General features: G+C 40.6%; 1 protein-coding gene and 1 pseudogene across 1 annotated transcript in view; one reads left to right on the forward strand and one right to left on the reverse strand.

The window, feature by feature from the left end:
• NDUFA12 (NADH:ubiquinone oxidoreductase subunit A12) overlaps positions 1–19,014 on the reverse strand; it is a 42,339-nt gene that overhangs the window by 13,178 nt on the left and 10,147 nt on the right. Inside the window, exon 3 of the mRNA XM_017515898.2 lies at positions 18,060–18,147. Coding sequence (XP_017371387.1) covers positions 18,060–18,147 — 88 coding nt within the window. The remainder of the gene's footprint in view (positions 1–18,059; positions 18,148–19,014) is intronic.
• On the forward strand, positions 5,968–6,894 carry LOC108294122 (annotated as a pseudogene).

A 19,014-nucleotide genomic window follows, 5' to 3' on the forward strand; every position in this document is an offset into this window, starting at 1 on the left:
AAAAAAAAAAAAAAAAAAAAAAAAAAAGGATTAAAAAGGATTAATGGAAATATGTCCAATATTGACAGTACATGTCTACCACAGGCTATGTGAATCATTCTCCTTTGCTAGAATCTGTAAACTTTTCTGATCTCTCTGCATTTCTTTTAAGAACAGATTCTATGTAGATTCAATGAACTTCATATTGCCAAATCACACATTTTTCTGTCATCATCTTACTCAACCTCTTGGCAACAATCAAAATAACAAGACTTCCCTTCCTAAAATATAAATCTTTCTTCCCTTTCCTCCTACCTTGCTAGCTACTTATCATTGTTCTTTGCTGGTTTGGCATGTTTGACCTTTGTCCTAAGCTAAATTCGTATATCCAGCTGTTTACTTGATATATCTAATCATGTGGATTTCACAACAGGTATCATACACTTACTAAGTCCAAAAAGAAGCATATGATTCTAACTCTCCACCCCCACCATCCTGCCCTTCTACAAGTCTTCCCATCTCAGTGAATGGTCCCCACATTATGGTACCAACTACTCAAGCCCCAAACCTATAAATATCCTTGATTCTTGTCTGTCACCTTCATGCAATGGCCCCCACCTGCCACCCTATTTCTCTACAAAGGCTTCTAGAACATATCATGCCAAATGAAAAACAGCTGACCACCAGGATGTTCAGCATCTTAAACAAATTAACCTTTCAAGAGCAAAACCACTTATCAATTTTGCCTTGGCCACAGAAAAAATTTCAGGGACAAAATTATTTTCTGTTAAAAAAAAAAAACCCTTTAACATAAAATATTATTTTTTAAATGATGTATTTATGTATTACTTCAGTACATTAATTTTAATAAGAAAAATCATGGTACAAGGAAAGACTAGTGTAACTACACTGAGGGAGAAAGACATGTTACTAAGAAATGAACAGAAAGTGCCACCAAGTGGGAAAACGGTATACATGCAATAGAGGAAAATCTATCCAGGCCATGTCTTGTTTTGTATCAAATTGCTTCAAAGGACTTCAAGGTTCCAATACTTCAAACCACAAACAGCACATATTTATTTTTTGATACAAATGAAAACAATAATTTTATACAGCCATGCATGAAATAGCCCAAACTTTCTACTTTTCTACACTGATTCTATATAAAACCTAACTGCCATAACAACAAAAATGAAGACTTTTGTGAGTTACTGTATAGATGGTGGCAATTAGATAACTTCAAAATAAAACTGAAGGCAATAAAGTGGTATCAAACAAAATAAAAACAAGGACAAAAGAAAGAAAGGAAGGAAGGAAGGAAGAAAGGAAGGGAGAAAGAAAAGAAAAGAAAAAAAAAGAAAAGAAAAGAAAAGAAAAAAGAAAGAAACAGAAAGAAAAAGTAAGTAGTATAGAATGGTATTTGGGCTGGGCACAGTGGCTCATGCCTGTAATGTCAGCACTTTGGGAAGCCAAGGCAGGTAGATAGCTTGACCCCAGGAGTTTAATACCAGCCTAAGCAACATGGCAAAACCCTGTCTCTAGAAAAAAAAAATACAAAAGTAGCCAGGCGTGGTGGTCCATGCCTGTAGTCCCCACTACTCCGGAGGCTGAGACAGGAGGATGGCTTAAGCCTGGGAGTTCGAGGCTGTGGTAAGCCAAGATTGTACCAATGAACCCCAGCCTGGGTGACAGAGTGAGACGCTGCCTCAAAATAAAATAAAATGTTATTTGTTATCTACTTAAATACTTTCGGAGTATTCTACTCAATCAAATTAAACTAATATAAATTGCTGAAGAAGAAATTAGTATCTTGTTGATGATCTCATAAGAGAATAAAACATACAGGAAAATGAAGGTACTGTAACAAAAATAACAGACACTAAATTATAACACAGTATTGGTACTAGTATTCATTGAGTGCCTGTAAACTACAAGAGAACAAAGACCATACATATTTAATTCGCTGCTGTCAATATATGAACCTATCAAGGCCTGACGTATAGGGGGGTGCTCAATAAGTATTTGTTGAATGAATCAAGTTTGTAAGCAGACTGTGTTAGGTTCTAGGCAATCCCCATTTCTTATTTTCAAGGCATGTGTATGTAGCTCAACTGCCCATCCAAGAAGTTTGCACCACCATCTTTGGTTTTATACTGGTGGACCTAGCAGCCTTTACTGGCAGCTGGCAGATTCAAAAAAGTGAAGGTCTGTGGACCACATAGATAACATGAACTCATTTTTCTATAAGATTTCTAATGTTTCCCATAAGATTAGACAACATTAAGTGAAACAGAGAAGCTGACTAAAACTCTATCAAAAACACTAATGTCTCTAAGGGAAATCTTCCCCTAGGTGAGATTATGCAGCTACTGAACAGACTCATAAGACTATCATAGGCCATACTTGGCACCTGAGAACTCAGGACAGAGGACAGGAATCACAGCTTGCCAGCTGGGCAGCATCAGATGTTCCTCTCCCTGGGAGGCTGTGCAGTTGTAGATGCAAATGACAGCTCACCCAGCCATCCAGAAGCTATTTTCTTTAACTCCCTAGATGACACAGCACAGGCTCGAGGGAGAATGAGAGCAACATCAGGCAGGTGCAGGAGCTCCCTAACTTAAAACCCTCATGCTCCATCAAAGCCAATGTCCCTTTCCCACCAGGGTCATGCCAGTTCTAAGAGTAGTAGCACCCACCAGGCATTCATAATTCCTCTCAACCCAAATGCAATTTCCCAATCAGAGGTCGATTTTATGTTGCAGTACAGTTAACACAATGTTATCTGGTTTCCAGAATAACAGAGCTAGGCATTTAACTGAAGGTCATATTCTCCTAACCCTTAATTTATAAAGTTAAATTGAATACTACACTAGACTAAATCAAACCAAAATCCTATTTCCGGCACCAATCTCCACCCTAACCAACAGGCTACTTTTCAACTGTCTACTCGCCTTCTCACGTGATCATCTATCAAGCTTCTCACACTTAACACAGACCAGGTAGAACTCTTGACCACCTCTTCCAAACCTGCTCCCCTACTCCACTCCTCCCTAGCTCAGTGACTATACCTCTACTAGTTCAGGCCAAAAATCTTGAAGTCATCCTGACTGCTTTTTCTCTCAAAAGCCAATCAATCAGCAAATCCTGCTGACCCCATCTTACTTGGCATCCTCTAAAAGGACCTCCAATGATCACCTCCTCCTGGTATTCACACTCTGGTATAATACCCTTTTCTTAAGTGTGGCTGGACTGATTGACTGGCTTCTAATGCTGAAGTACGGGATGTCACTTCCTAGATGAGGTTTAAAAAGACTGTGTTTTCCACCTTGGTCTGGGGAAGCCAGATGCCATGGCATGAGGTAGCCTGTGCAGAGGTCTACTGAGTAAGATTGGAAGCAAATCTTCTGAGGTCTGTCTACAGCCACATGAGTAAGTGTGGCAATGGGTCCTTCCCAAGTCAAACCTTGGGAGCATGGCAGCCTCAGATGAGATCTCAATTGTAACATTGTGAGAGACCCTGAGCCTGAAGTATCCAGCTAAGCTTCACTCAAATTGCTGTGAGATAATGTTTACTGTCTTAAGCTAAGTTTGGGATAACTTGTTCCACAGTAATAGACAACTAATATGATCCCAAATCTCATAACCTGCATCACTAGCTCCCTGGTCCAGCCCCATCAACAGCCTAGGCAATGACATACAACAGCTTCTTAAGTGATTAGTCTGCTTCCACGCTTGCCTTGCCCCCCTTCCTTTATTCTTCACAAGAACCATAGAGATGCTTTAAAAATGTAAATCAGAGTGCAAAAGCCATTAGTGGGGCCAAGGAAAGTAGACATCTGCACTTGGTATGTGAGGGGGGTCCAGCAAGATGTGTCAGAGCCTGCATGAGGAAAAGAGCCTGTCCACCCATGGAGAGGAGAAGTGGCAAGTTGGTTTGGGGTGCTGGAGGCAAACTGAGGTAAGGAGGAAGTCCAGTGGGGGAAGAGGATGAGAGGGCAGCAATGGAAACAGTTACGCACAGAATTGGTCAAATAACTATATTAAGAAAAAAAAAACAGCCATAAATGTGGAAAGGGAAAAAACTACAGTGTAACCTGTAGTGTTGGACTGTCATCAGTGGTACTGGTGGGGACACACAATCATTACATATGTTCCCTAGCCTGTCCACTGAGAAGGCCTGGGAGCACTGACATTCCAATAACGATGAGCAAGCATGTCTTACATTCATATCTTAGTTTCTACTACCACTGTCCACTAAAAAATAAGGAAGCAAACAAACACAGGGCTCCTCAGAGAAATGGCTGTCTCCAAGGTTGGAACAGAGAAATTACAAGATGAACCTGAAACACCTCGTGTCAGGAAGTAAAAGGTGTTCCAAGAATGATGAAGACATTTCAAAAGGACCCCTAATGCTAATAGCCAAAATATATATAATACATACATCCATATATAATATGGAATTCAAAAAACTCAAGAGCAAAAAAACACAATTAAAAAATGGCAAAGTGGCTGGGCATGGTGGCTTATGGGCTCATGCCTGTAATCCTAGCATTCTGATAGGCCAAGGTGGGAGGATCACTTGAGCCAGGAGTTACAGACCTGCCTGGGCAACATAGGGAGGCCCTGTTTTCATACAAAAATTTTTAAAAATTAGTCAGGCATGGTGGCACATGGCTGTAGTTCCAGCAACTTAGGTGGCTGAGGTGGGAGGGTCGCTTGAGCCTAGGAGGTCAGGGCTGCAGTGACCCATGGTCACACCACTGCACTTCAGCCTGGGCAACATACCAAGACTCTACCTTTAATAAAAGCAGTTGGTGGGGACAAAGAACCTGGACATTTCTTGGAAGATATATAAATGGCCAACAGCTATATGAAAAAAAATGCTCACTGTCACTAATCATCAGGGAAATGCAAATTAACACCACAGTGAGATATCACTTCACATCTGCTAAAATGACTTATCAAAAAGACAGAAGATAACAAGTGTTGGCAAAGGTGTGAAGAAAAGGGAATCTGTGGCTGGGTGCAGTGGTTCATACCTGTAATTCTAGCACTTTGGGAGGCCAAGGTGGGTAGATCATCTGAGGTCTGGAGTTCCAGACCAACCTAGCCAACATGGTAAAACCCTGTTTCTACTAAAAATATAAAAATTAGCTGAGTGTAGTGCCTCATGCCTGTAATCCCAGCCACTTGGAAGGCTGAGGCAGGAGAATCACTTGAACCCCGGAAGTGGAGGTTGCAGTGAGCTGAGATTGTGCCACTGCACTCCAGCTGGGGTGACAGAGGGAGACTATGTCAAAAAACAAACAAAAAAAAAAAGAAAGAAAAGGGGAGGGAGGGAAGGAGAGAGGGAAGGAAAGAAGGAAGGAAGGAAGGAAGGAAGGAAGGAAGGAAGGAAAGAAAGGAAGAAAGAAAGAGAAAGAAAGAAAGAAAGAAAGAAAGAAAGAAAGAAAGAAAGAAAGAAAGAAAGAAAGAAAGAAAGAAAGAAAGAAAAATGGAGAGAAAGAAAGAAAGAAAAGGGAAAAAAGGAAGCTGTGCATTGTTGGTGGGAATGTAAATTAATGTAGTGCTATGGAAAACAGCATGGAGGTTCCTCAGAAAACTAAAAATAGAATTACCATATGATTCAGCAATCCCACTTCTGGATATATATTCAAAGGAATTATACCCAGAAGTAAGATTGCTGAATTATGCTGAAGAGATATGTGTACTCCCATGTTCACTGAAGCATTATTCACAAAGCTAAGATGAAGAAGCAATCTAGGTGTCTATCATCAGATGAATGAATAAATAAAATGTGATATATATACACAATGGAATACTATTCAGCCTTAAAAAAGAGGGAAATTCTGTCATTTGGACATCGTGGATGAACCTGGAAGACATTATGCTAAGTAAAATTAGCCAGGCACAGCAAGATAAATACTGCATAATCCCACTTATATGTGGAATCTTAAAAAATTGAATTTACAGAAGAAGAGATATCGGGGTACCAACTCCAGCTGCCCTGACACTGGCCTATGGTCATGGTAGAGGGGACAGCAGTGCTGAGGTGGAACAGACTGGGCACCAAGGCTCAAGATTTCTATAACTGGCCTGATGAATCCCTTGAGAAAATGGACAGTACACTCTGGGTTCAGCAGTGCATTCAACAGAACATAAGAGCAGATTGCTCCAATATTGACAAAATTCTTGAACCACCTGAAGGCCAAGATGAAAATATATGGAAGTATGAATATTTAAAGCAATTCTGCCTTGAGCTAAATGGACCTGATGTCAAACCTCAGAGTGAATGTCATCCAGATACTTGTACTGAAATGACAGCAAGTGAACAACAGATTTGTCTTTGTGCAACTCATAAAACAAGATTGTCCTGCTATAGACTACACTAGACACATACTTGATGGTGTTGTGTCTTCTGAATAGCAATAAATATTTTCCCATCAGGGTTAGTATAAAGGAATCATCGGTAGCAAAACTAGGATCAGCGTGTCATAGGATTTACAGATTTACAGAATATTTTCACATGCTTATTTTCATCACTGGCAAATTTTTGATGAATATGAAAATGAAACATTTTTGTGTTGTCAGTTTACTAACTTTGCGCTTAAGTGTAATTTGATGTCCAAGGATAAACTTAGTGTACTAATTTTAGAAGAGGAAGTTCAGAATTCAGTTTCTAGGGAAAGTGAAGCATGAAGGGAATCATATAGAAAAATGTACTGATCACACAACATTAATTATGAGCTGTATATATCATTTTAGACATATCAATCATGTGTCTATATTATAGTTTCTTCGTTTAGCATAGGTTTTGGTATGCTGTGTTTGTCTTTTATTTTATTTTTTTTTGAGACAGGGTCTCGCTCTGTCCCCAAGCTGGAGTGCAGGGGCGCGATCTCGGCTCACTGCAACCTCTGCCTCCCGGGTTCAAGCAATTCTCCTGCCTCAGCCTCCCGAGTAGCTGGGACTATAGGCGCCCACCACCACACCCAGCTAATTTTTGTATTTTTAGTAGAGACGGGGTTTCACCATGTTGGCTAGGATGGGCTCGATCTCTTGACCTTGTGATCTGACCGCCTCGGTCTCCCAAAGTGCTGGGATTACAGGTGTGAGCCACTGCGCCCGGCCATTTGTCTTTTATTAATAAAACGAGAATTACTTTTTAAGTTAATCATAAACTGTATATTTGTAGTTTGGCACTCATGGATTTTCAATAAGATTACGGCCGGGTGCAGTGGCTCACGTCTGTAATTCCAGCCCTTTGGAAGGCCAAGGTGGGTGGATCGTTTGAGCTCAGGAGCTTGAGACCAGCCTGAGAAACATGGCGAAACCCTGTCTCTGTGAACAACACAAAAAATTAGCCAAGCATAGTTGCACAGGCCTGTAGTCCCAGCTACTTGGGAGGCTGAGGCAGGAGAATCACTTGAACCTGGGAGGCAGAGATTGCAGTGAACTGAGATCATACCACTGCACTCCATTCTGGGTAACAGAGCAAGACTCTATCTCAAAAAACAAATAAAAATAAAAAAGATTATATCTGTTTAAAATGCCTGTTAAAAGAATTTACAGTTTGTAAAATTGCTGTTAAATAATCATTGGATTACAATCTTTATCAAACAAATCCACCTATAAAAAAAATGAGGGAGGCCGGGCGCGGTGGCTCAAGCCTGTAATCCCAGCACTTCAGGAGGCTGAGGCAGGTGGATCACGAGGTCAAGAGATCGAGACCATCCTGGTCAACATGGTGAAACCCCGTCTCTACTAAAAATACAAAACATTAGCTGGGCATGGTGGCGCGTGCCTGTAATCCCAGCTACTCCGGAGGTTGAGGCAGGAGAATTGCCTGAACCCAGGAGGCAGAGGTTGTGGTGAGCCGAGATCGCGCCATTGCACTCCAGCCTGGGTAACAAGAGCAAAACTCCGTCTCAAAAACAAAACAAAACAAAACAAAACAAAACAAAACAAAACAAAACAAAACAAAACAAAACAGGGAAGGTTGAGGTTTTGCACAAGCCATATACTGAACAGGTGGTGATGTTTTCCTTTGGTTTTACCTCTGAGTTTAGATATTCTAGAAACTTTTGTAGTATACTGTTCCATTTTACCTGTTAACTTTCCCAAAATGAGATTAAAGTGTTGTGAAATTCTGTTTATAGTTTTTAAAATGCATATATTTATGTGTATATCAAAATATAAATGCAAATGAAGCATTAGTAATCATTAAATAATCTTACTATGCTACATAAAATACATTCTAGGCTAGCATACTTGGAAAGGATTTACCATTCTGTAGCAGTGGACCGTTATAGGCACGTAAATGATGTTCCCACTGGAAACCTGCCCTGCCTGCCACTTCTCCTTCCCTTAACCTTCTCAAACTACTTTAGCTGAGAAGCTTTTCACCAGACTGTGAGTTAGTGATGGATTATACCTATTTATATTGGTATTAACTGCTTACTGATTATATCCCATATTAGCAATTACATTACGCTACAGGAACAATGTATTGGCACTGGCTCTTGCTTATCTTTGTTTGGCAAACCTGTTCTAACTACTTAGAAAACAGTCCTTAAAATAGTTTCTCTTTCTGTCAGTAATATTAGTCTTCATCTAACCATCTAGGCAGCATTAAATAGAGTTGAAGGAATACTATGGTATTTATTTTATACACCCTGTCTACAAAGTTTCTGTTTGAATTATATGCACATGTGAGACTATCTGCAATAACCTCACAGGTTCTGAGGGTGTTAAGTGGTCATACATTTTTTTGGACCTTGGTATAATTTAGTGTCTTAAGAAGGATTCAAGTACAGGTTTAACAATCTTATAATCCATTGAATGCCATTTCTCATCAAACACTGGAGGTCTTACTGCCAGACTGATTGTAATGAGGCACTAAAAGTGAAAAAATTGTATATGTTGTGAAGAAAGTATTTAAATCCATCTTTTGAACAAATTTAACTGACCTGAGGAAATGCTTTTTCATTTAAAAGGGTTATTTTGAAACGAAGATGAAAATGTATTCATCTTCATTGTTTTTTCAAATTTAAGGGAATAATTTAGACCATATTATTAGACAAGAATGTATGCAAAAATGGGGGACATAACAGTATACTGAGAGTGTATATATATGATTTATACCTTTCCAAGCCTGCCAGTCTTTTAGGCTTTGAACATGGTCAGCAGCCCCCATCATTACTCTACCCCAACCCACAGCTATCTTATAAGAAGTTTTATGTTCACAGTGAAAGGAATGTTGACTTTCAAATTACATATTTATATTAATGTCACTATAAACCAATGGGAATAGTAATTTTTAAACAAGGTTGTTAAATATTAGGACTAAACTATTAAGTTAATAAATTATATGTAGCCATGTAGCTGTTCTCTCTAGATGGTGTCTCCAAATGGGTTTCTACCACTTGACTAATTTCTTTGTCAATATTCAAACAGAGGTAATGACGGGGATTGGTGATCTAGCCAAACATTTTGAAACACATTTTAAAAAATATTGCTTAGTGTTAATAGGGAAATAAAATATGAGTTTTTTTCTTATTCATTCCATCTTCCTTGTACTGTATATTTGAAATTTATCATTTAAAAAAATCTCCAAAAGAAAACATCAGGCTGGGTGCAGTGGCTCACACTTGTAATCACAACACTTCTGGAGGACAAGGCAGGAGGATTGCTTGGGCTCAGGAATTTGAGACCAGACTGGGCAACTTAGTGAGACCTCACCTCTATGAAAAATAAAAATAGGCCGGGCACGGTGGTTTACGCCTGTAATCCCGCCTTTGGGAGGCCAAGGCGGGTGGATCACCTGAGGTCGGGAGTTTGAGACCAGCCTGGCCAACATGGTGAAACCCCGTCTCTACTAAAAATTAGCTGGGCATGGTGGCACATACTTGTAGTCCTAGCTACTTGGGAGGCTGAGGGCAGGAGAATCACTTGAACCCGGGAGGCAGAAGTTGCAGTGAGCTGGGATCACGACACTGCACTCCAGCCTGGGTGACATGAGCAATACACCGTCTCAAAAAAAATAAAACATAAAAACAAATAAAAATCTTTAAAAATAATAAAAATAAATAAAAATAATTAGCTAGTCCCAGCTACTCAGGAGGCTGAGGCGGGAAGATTGCTTGAGCACAGAAGATTGAAGTTGTAATGAGCTATTAATGTGCCACTACACTCCAGCCTGGGAGACAGAACAAGACTCTGTCTTTAAAACTAAAAAATAAAAAAAAACAAAAGAAGTAGAGAGTAGAATCGTAGTTACCAGGGGCAGGAGGAGTAAAGAGTATAAGAAAGAGGAGATACTGATCAGAGTACAAAATTCCAATTAGGAGGAATAAGCTTTAGTGCTCTATCGCACAGAATGGTGACTGTAATAAATAATAATCCATTGTATATTTGGAAATTGCTAAAATAATTTTAAATGTTTCTACCACAAAAAATGATAAGTATGTGAGGTAATGGATTTATTAATTGGCTTGATTTAATCATTCCACAATGTAAACATATATCAAAACATCATATTGTATCCCATAAATATATACAATTATTATTGATCAATTAAAAATAAAATTTTAGCCCGGGGAACACAGTGAGACCCCGTCTCCTAAAATAAAAACCCAACAGGTACGGTGATGCAGGCCTGCAGTCCCAGCTACTCAGGAGGCTGAGGTGGGAGGATGGCTTAAGCTCAGGAGGTTGAGGCTGCAGTGAGCTGGGAAAGCACCACTGCACTCAGCCGGGGTGGCACAGTGAGACCCGTCTCAAATAAAATATTTTTTAGAAACTGAGAACCCCTCCCCACTAAAAACCTCCAAAGACTTCCAAATGCAGCTTGAATGGGTTCCAACTGGTCAAATTGAGCCCAATTTGAACAATAAAAGAATCATTTATAGCAACGGATTATAACCAATTGATTAAATTAGGAGTTGATACAGATATAATGAATTAAAACTTTGATGAGTAAGGGGTTAGTTATATAACCTCAACGTGTTGCCCCACAAAATGCTAATTAATTACAAAGGGAAAATTAGTAACTTTAGAATGGAGAAAACTGGCAGACCCCTTAATCAGGTGACAGAGGTTTTCATTAATAATAGGACAAACACAAATCAGCTGCTAAGTAATAGAGTGCAACAAGAAAAACATGGCTTCAGTGACAGGAATGTCACAGCAGCATAGCCTGAACCTAGTCATGAGGAAACATTCAACAAACCCACTGAGGGACCTTCAACAACAAAACTGTCAAGTAATTTTCAAAAGCGTCAAGGTCATGAAAAATCAAGGAAAAGCTGAGGAACCAATCCAGTGTGAAGGAGACTAAAGAATTTGAAATCCATATGAAATGTGTAATTAGATCTCTCTATAAAGGGCATTGCTGGGACAACTGATGAATCCTGAGTGGCTGAAGTTCATAACACGCCGCTTCAACGTATGCAGCTCTGGCATATTGATTATGCTGAGTTAAAGGCATTTGAAAACAGTGGCACAGCTGGGCATGGTGGCTCATCAGCACTTTGGGAGGCTGAGGTAGGTGGATCATTTGAGGCCAGGAGTTCAAGACCAGCCTGGCCAACACGGTGAAACCCCGTCTCTACTAAAAATACGAAAATTAGCCAGGCATGATGGCACATGCCTGTAATCCCAGCTACTTGGGAGGCTGAGGTAGGAGGATCACTAGAGCCCAACAGGTCGAGGCTGCAGGGAGCTGAGATTGCACCACTGCACTCCAACCTGGGCAACAGAGCAGGACCCTGCCTCAAAAAAAAAAAAAATAAGACCTTTTTCTTCCTGAAAGCAGGAGAAAAAAATCCCACATAAAAGATGTCCTCCCTATACCAGAAGGAAACTATCATTCTACATCAAGGACAGGAAATTGAGGTCAAGGAAAATGCACACACTTTGTTAAATTAACTCTTATCTTCTTAGTCACTTCTATACCCAATTACCTACCCAAGCCCAAGTCCCTTTGCCTTCTCACATTTCCACAATGTTCTACTCTTTGTCCAATTCAGTACCTAAGTGTTCGACATTAACTGCATCTTGGGTCTTCATTCCCTTATGAGGGCTCCATGTCATATGTATGCTTTTCTCCTGTTAACATGCGTTTAATTATCAGGCCCAGCCAAAAAGCCCTAAGTCGTCAAGGGTAAAATTTTGCCTCCCTCACATAGTGTATCATTGTTACTTTCCTGATATTTATGGTTATATTGTGGTTATGTAGGACAATATTCTTGTTTGCAGGAAGTACACACTATTCAGGAGTGATGAAGTATCAATTTGGCAACTTACTTTGAAGTTACTCAAATGTTTGTAGTCATTCTGAAAGTTCGGGATTATTCCAAATGTTAAAAAACTGAATCAGATCACACCCTACCTTACCTTCCAGTGACTTCCAAATAAATTCAGACAAAAAGCTGAAGTATGTACCATGGCTTACAAGATCTACAGGATCTGGGCCCTAGCTATTTCTCCTACCTCATTTCTTAATATCTTCCCCTCACTCATTCCATTCCAGCCAAAGTGGCCACGCTGCTGTTCTTCGAACAGACTAAGCAATGCATCTCAAACAGACAGGCTTTTGCACTTGTGGTTCCCTCTGCCTGGAATGCTTTCTCCTCTTTTATGTCTTTCCTCAAATGTCACTCACTCAAAGAAGCCTTCCCTAACGCCTGTATAAAACAGCCACCTGATCCTTCCATTGCTCTTGATTCCCCTGTGAGGCCAAGCTTCATATTATCTTTCTTGCATTTATTGTTACCACAAATATATAAAATGTTTCTTTGTCTTCTGCCATGAAAACAAGCACCTTGTTTTATTCACCTCTCTATCCCCAGGTTCTTGGCACCTGGTGGGTACTAAATAAATAGTTATTTGAATAAAGATGATAAATTGTATCTGTTATTCCTTACATGCTATATGTGATAATACCTAGCTCTGTAATTAGAGATAAATCAACCCAACATCAAATTTATTCATGAATCAAAGGTAAGAATCCACAGATTTAGAATTTCACAGTGTGCCATGGTCAACGAAGGGGTTTGAGAAACTAACAGCTAAGCTTGTCCAACACCATTTCTCCTTTAAAAGATTCATCACAAGCCATTAAGCTTCCCATACAAACAAGGGTCATCAAAGATACTCAGCCCTTAGGAGGTGCCTCTCCACAAAGAAATGCAGCTTTGAATCCTCACTTGCCCTCAGGCACCTGCTGGACTGATGTTCTACAACTCTTAGATTCTTTTACATGTGATCTCAGATCAAATAAAAGGACTTGCGCCACTGAATAGAACTTTTATCTTTTCAGGTTTTTACTATTTTATAATTTCAAACATAATTCATCTCACGTAATTGAAATCACGCCCCTACTCCTCATCTCCCAAAATGTGGCGCCTGAGCACCAATGTTAGATGAGCATTTTGAAGCAGACAGATGTCAATCTGAGTAAGACAGCTCACATGCCTTCCATAGCCTCCCCAGACCAACTCCACCCAAGAAACAATCTCTCAGTGAAGCATAAACCAGGACAGCTTGGCTCTTAACGCCTGCATTCCACATTGACACTTTGGTCTCAGATAGAATGAGATCTCCTAACATACAGAATGTCCCTTTGGTGAAGGCTGATGGTTCTAAACCTAAAACCACAGCTCAATGCATGCTGGGCGTAATACATGGTCATGGATTGATCTGTGCAGCAAACCACCATGGCACACGTTTACCTATGTAAAAAACCTGCACACCCTGCACATGTACCCCAGAACTTAGAATAAAAGCTGAAGGAAAAAAATAGAGAGACATAGAATGTAAACAAACAAACAAAAAACAACCCACAGCTCCTAAGACCTTAACCATAGGTTATTATTTCCCAGTAAAAAGAGTACAACATCAGAGCTTATAAACTACTGAGAACAGTTTTAATAATAAAAAAAAAAAAAAAAAATAAAAAAAAAAAAAAAAAAAAAAAAAAAAAAAAAAGAGTACAATAGCAATCCCCAAATGATGTGGCATGAGAAAGTTTCTCATCAGTGCTGCTTTCTCATGCTAAGGACCAACGAGCTATTTTTTTCTTTTTTCCAGAGACAGGGTTTCAGCCAGGCACGGTGGCTCACGCCTGTAATCCAGCACTTTGGGAGGCCAAGGTAGGCAGATCACAAGGTCACAAATTCGAGACCAGCCTGGCCAATATGGTGAAACCCCATCTCTACTAAAATGACAAAAATTAGCTGGGCATGGGGGTGGGTGCTTGTAGTCCCAGCTACTCAGGAGGCTGAGGCAGGAGAATCACTTGAACCTGGGAAGCAGACATTGCAGTGAGCCAAGATTGCGTCACTGGACTCCAGTCTGGGTCACAGGAGTGCGACTCCATCTCAAAAAAAAAACAAAAAAGGGAGAGACAGGGTTTCACTTTGTTGCTCAAGCTGGCGTATAGTGATGCAATCATACTTCATTGCAACCTCGAATCCCTGGGCTCAAGGGATCCTCCCACCTCAGCCTCCCAAGCAGCTGCAACTACAGGCATGCATCACCATGCCTGGCTGATTTTTAAAATATTTTTTATTTATAAAGATGAGGCCTTGTTAAGTTGCCCGGGCTGGTCTCAAACTTCTGGCCTCAAGTGATCTTCATGCCTCAGCCTTCCAAACTGCTGGGATTACAAGTATGAGCCACCACACCCAGCCCCTGTGAAATTTTAAAGACATTTTCCACTATCATGTTCTTCAAATTACATCACTGACATGGTCAATGCCCATAGTTAGTCCAAGTAGAAGAACAGTATTGAAAACTGATTGTAGCTCAGTCAAAACATACAGTACAAATACGTTTTGCTTAGCTCACACAGTATTTGAAAAAAATAAAACTGCTCTGTCCAATCGAGTAGCCTATTTGTCTTAAATACAAATTAAAAAATTTCCTCAGTTGCCTTATCCACATTTTAAAGTGCTCTAGAAAGGCCAGGCATGGTGGCTCATGCCTGTAATCCCAGCACTTTGGGAGGCAGAGGTGGGCGAATCATTTGAGTCCAGGAGTTTGAGACTAGCCTGGGCAACGTGACAAAACCTGATCTCTACTAAAAATACAAAAAAATTAGCTGGGCATGGTGGCACATGTCTGTAGTCCCAGCTACTCAGGGGCCGAGGCAAGAGGATCACTTGAGCCCAGGAGGTGGAGACTGCAGTGAGCCCTAATTGTGCCACTGCACTCCAGCCTGGGAAATAGAGTGTGACCTTGTCTCAAAATAATAATAATAATAATAATAATAATAATAAAGTGTTCTGGGCCACATGTGGCAAGTGGCGACTCGATTGGACAGGGCAGATAAAGAACACGAAAGTGGAAAGTTCTGCTAGATAATGCTATATTTAAATTGTTGAATATTTTAAAAAATTAATTGAAAAAACAAGAACTGGCCAGGTGCAGTGGCTCATGCCTATAATCCCAACACTTTGAGAGGCCGAAGTGGGTAGATCACTTGGGGCCAGGAGTTTGAGACCAGCCTGGCCAACATGGTAAAACCTGTCTTTAGTAAAAGTACAAAAATTAGCTGGGCATTGTGGCACACACCTGTAATCCCAGCTACTCAAGAGGCTGAGGCGAGAGAATCGCCTGAACCCAGGAGGTGGAGGTTGCAGTGAGCCAAGATGGTGCCAATGCATTCCAGCCTAGGAGACAGAGTGAGACTCCAACTAAAAAAAAAAGAAAGAAAACACAAGAACTCTCACAAGAAATACAGATGTCCACCTTTGAAAAATCATCCAGAAACCCTTCGCAGAATTCTCACCTGATGGAACTGGGAATTGCTGAATAAGGCTGCTGACCTCTTTGACCAAGTCTGTACTTTTCAGCTCACTGTAGTCCCCACTATGTCCTATTGTTTCATAGCTCTCTTCTAAAGAGTGACTCTTTAGAACAGAGGCAAATACACTGAGATTATCTCACTTTCTACTGAAGACAGCCCAAAGCTAGCTCTGACAATCAAAATCAATTAAAATAAAATGTCACAGCCAATCAGATATACTTATTTCTAGTTTTTGGGTGAATTTTTCTAGACCACTGGAAAAGATCTCCAGAGTTTAATTGTGTATCAACTGTATGGTATTACTTCAGCAATCTATGAAGCAGATATAAGTACTTTGCTTCGAAATACTGTATGCAAAATTTGGTAATTCAAGTGAGCATTTAGAGTTTCATTTCAAAATATGCATATTATTACAAAGCCATGCAGTTTTTGGAGACCTAAGAAATTTTAGGGCTATCATTTTACAGATGATGAAACTAAGTCCCAGAGAGGTTAAGGAACTTGCTTATAAGATTAGAGCCAAAGTTTACCTGCTAGATAAGATTAGAGCCAAAGTTCTTTTACCAGACAGGTGATAATACAGCATATTATTTTCCCCAGATAGCCACACACCATTATACATTCTAATATATACCGATATCTATCGACATGTCTCCATCAAGAGATAGGTCTATGTTTTCTCATGCGGAACTTAGGTGGAGCTTTCTAATTGCCTCAATCAAGGGAATATGAAAGTGATACTGGACAATTTGCAAGACTAAGTCCGATAAGGCAATATGGCTCTGCTTAGCTCACTCTCTCAGAACACTTGCCTGGGTCAGCCTAGGCAACATGAATGTATTTTAACCCACAGCCCCATCTATATACCTCTAGCTGACAGCCAGCATTAAATGCCAGATACCAAGTGAATACGTTTTCAGATGATTCCAGTGTCCAGCCTTGGATTCTTCCAGCTGAGGCTCTAGACATCCGGGAACAGAGATTAGTCACCCCCGTTTTGTCCTGTCTGAACTCCTGACCTCCCCAAAAAAAATATGGAGAGAGAAATAATTGTTGTTTTAAGCCACTAAGTTTTAGGGTAACTTGTCATGCACTCAGTGTAATTAGGATATATACTTTCAGAAGACTGCCACTGACTGCCTTATGGAGAGGTATTCAATAAATATTTTTATAATGAAATAAATATTGCCAAGTTAAATAAAATAAAATGAACCAGGCACGGTGGCTTGTGCTTATAATCCCAGCTCCTTGGGAGGCTGAGGTGAGAGGATTCCTTGAACCCAGGAGTTCCAGCCTGGGCAACATAGCGAGATATCAGCTCAACAAAAAAAAAAAAAAAAAAAAAGAGCCAGGCATGGTGGCTCATGACTGTAATCCTGGCACTTTAGGAGGCCTATGTGGGTGGATCACTTGAGCTCAGGAGTTTGAGACCAGCCTAGGCAACATGGTAAAATCCCATCTCTATTAAAAACTACAAAAATTAGGCCAGGTGCAGTGGCTCATGCCTGTAATCTCAGCACTTTGAGAGGCCAAGGTGGGGTGGATCACCTGAGGTCAGGAGTACAGGACCAACCTGGCCAACATGGTGAAACCCCCTTCTCTACTAAAAATACAAAAATTAGCTGGGTGTGCTGGCTCACGTCTGTAGTCCCAGCTCCTCAGGAGGCTGAGGCAGAAGAACTGCTTGAACCCGGGAGTCAGAGGTTGCAGTGAGCTGAGATCATGCCACTGCACCTGAGCCTGGGCAACAGAGCAAGATTCTGTGTAAAAAACAAAAACGAAAACAAGCCACGCACAGTGGCTCATACCTGTAATCCCAGCACTTTGGGAGGTCAAAGTGGTGGAACACCTGAGATCAGGAGTTCAAGACCAGTCTGGCAAACAAAGTGAAACCCCATCTCTACTAAAAATACAAAATTAGCTGGGCATGGTGACGCGCGCCTGTAGTCCAAGCTACTCGGGAGGCTGACGCAGGAGAATTGCCTGAACCTAGGAGGTGGCAGTTGCAGTGAGCCAAGATCACGCCACTGCACTGCAGCCTGGGTGACAGAGTGACACTCCATTTCAAAAAAAAAGCAAACAAACAACAAAAAAAATTATCCAGGTAAGATGGCATAGGGCTATAGTCCCAGCTACTAGGGAGGCTGATATTGGAGGGTCACTTGAGCCTGGGAGGTCAAAGCTGAAGTGAGTCATGATTGTGTCACTGCATTCCACCCTGGGTGAAGACAAATAAAATAAAATCATATAAAATGTTGCCTTAGCTTACCATTCAGGAGGCACCATACTTCCATCCACATCCCAGAATGTGTTTTTGCCGTTCATTTCAGTAGTATATATCACCCATCGGTGACGGCCTGGGTGGAAAGATGAACATTTAAGAAGAAAAACTTTTTATTTTTAAAAAATAAAAATAAATAGCATAATAGCAAAGAAGACAACCTTTTTATTAAGAAAAGACTTTTTGTGATCTTATATAAGGGAGCTATTGGAGGAATAACACCCTGGCTGAATTCGTGAAGGCAAGCTCCAGGACATGTGGCAAGCTTTAATCAGCAACGGGCACCAAGGACTGAGATGAGACAACTCACTGCTGCGGGTGGGGCTCAGGCCTTTCCCACAGAGGAGAATCCTTGCTTCCCTGCCAGCTCCCCACAGAGGGTGTAGCAGACAGGGTAGGGAAATGTGTTCCCAGATGTTCTAGGTATTCAGAAAAGAAGGTGCTCCTCTTGAGACTGGGGCAAAAACACATTTGTAGCAATCATACTTGAATGCTATGTCTCCATATAAATATTTTTTAAAAACCACCCCAGATCCTTTTGGAAATTTGTGAATTATACACAATAAGGAAACATTAGAAATGATGGTTAGGTACATAGGACAGCTCATGTCATCAAAATAATATGGCTGCATTCCTTATTTAGGAAATTGCTGTGCACTAGTTAGGGGGCCTAATCACCATTTATAAAACTGTTTCTGTTGGGTCCTTAAACTGAGCAAAGCCTTGGGTTCTAATCAAGTCTTTGTCACTGACTATCAGTGGATATTAGGCAAATTTTATGAGGCTCTTTATCTATTAAAAGTAGATGACAGGCCGGGCGCGGTGGCTCAAGCCTGTAATCCCAGCACTTTGGGAGGCCGAGGCGGGTGGATCACGAGGTCAAGAGATAGAGACCATCCTGGTCAACATGGCGAAACCCCGTCTCTACTAAAAATACAAAACA

This window comes from Cebus imitator, unplaced genomic scaffold, assembly GCF_001604975.1.
Source record: "Cebus imitator isolate Cc_AM_T3 unplaced genomic scaffold, Cebus_imitator-1.0 Scaffold18, whole genome shotgun sequence".
In the NCBI taxonomy this organism is placed as follows: domain Eukaryota; kingdom Metazoa; phylum Chordata; class Mammalia; order Primates; family Cebidae; genus Cebus; species Cebus imitator.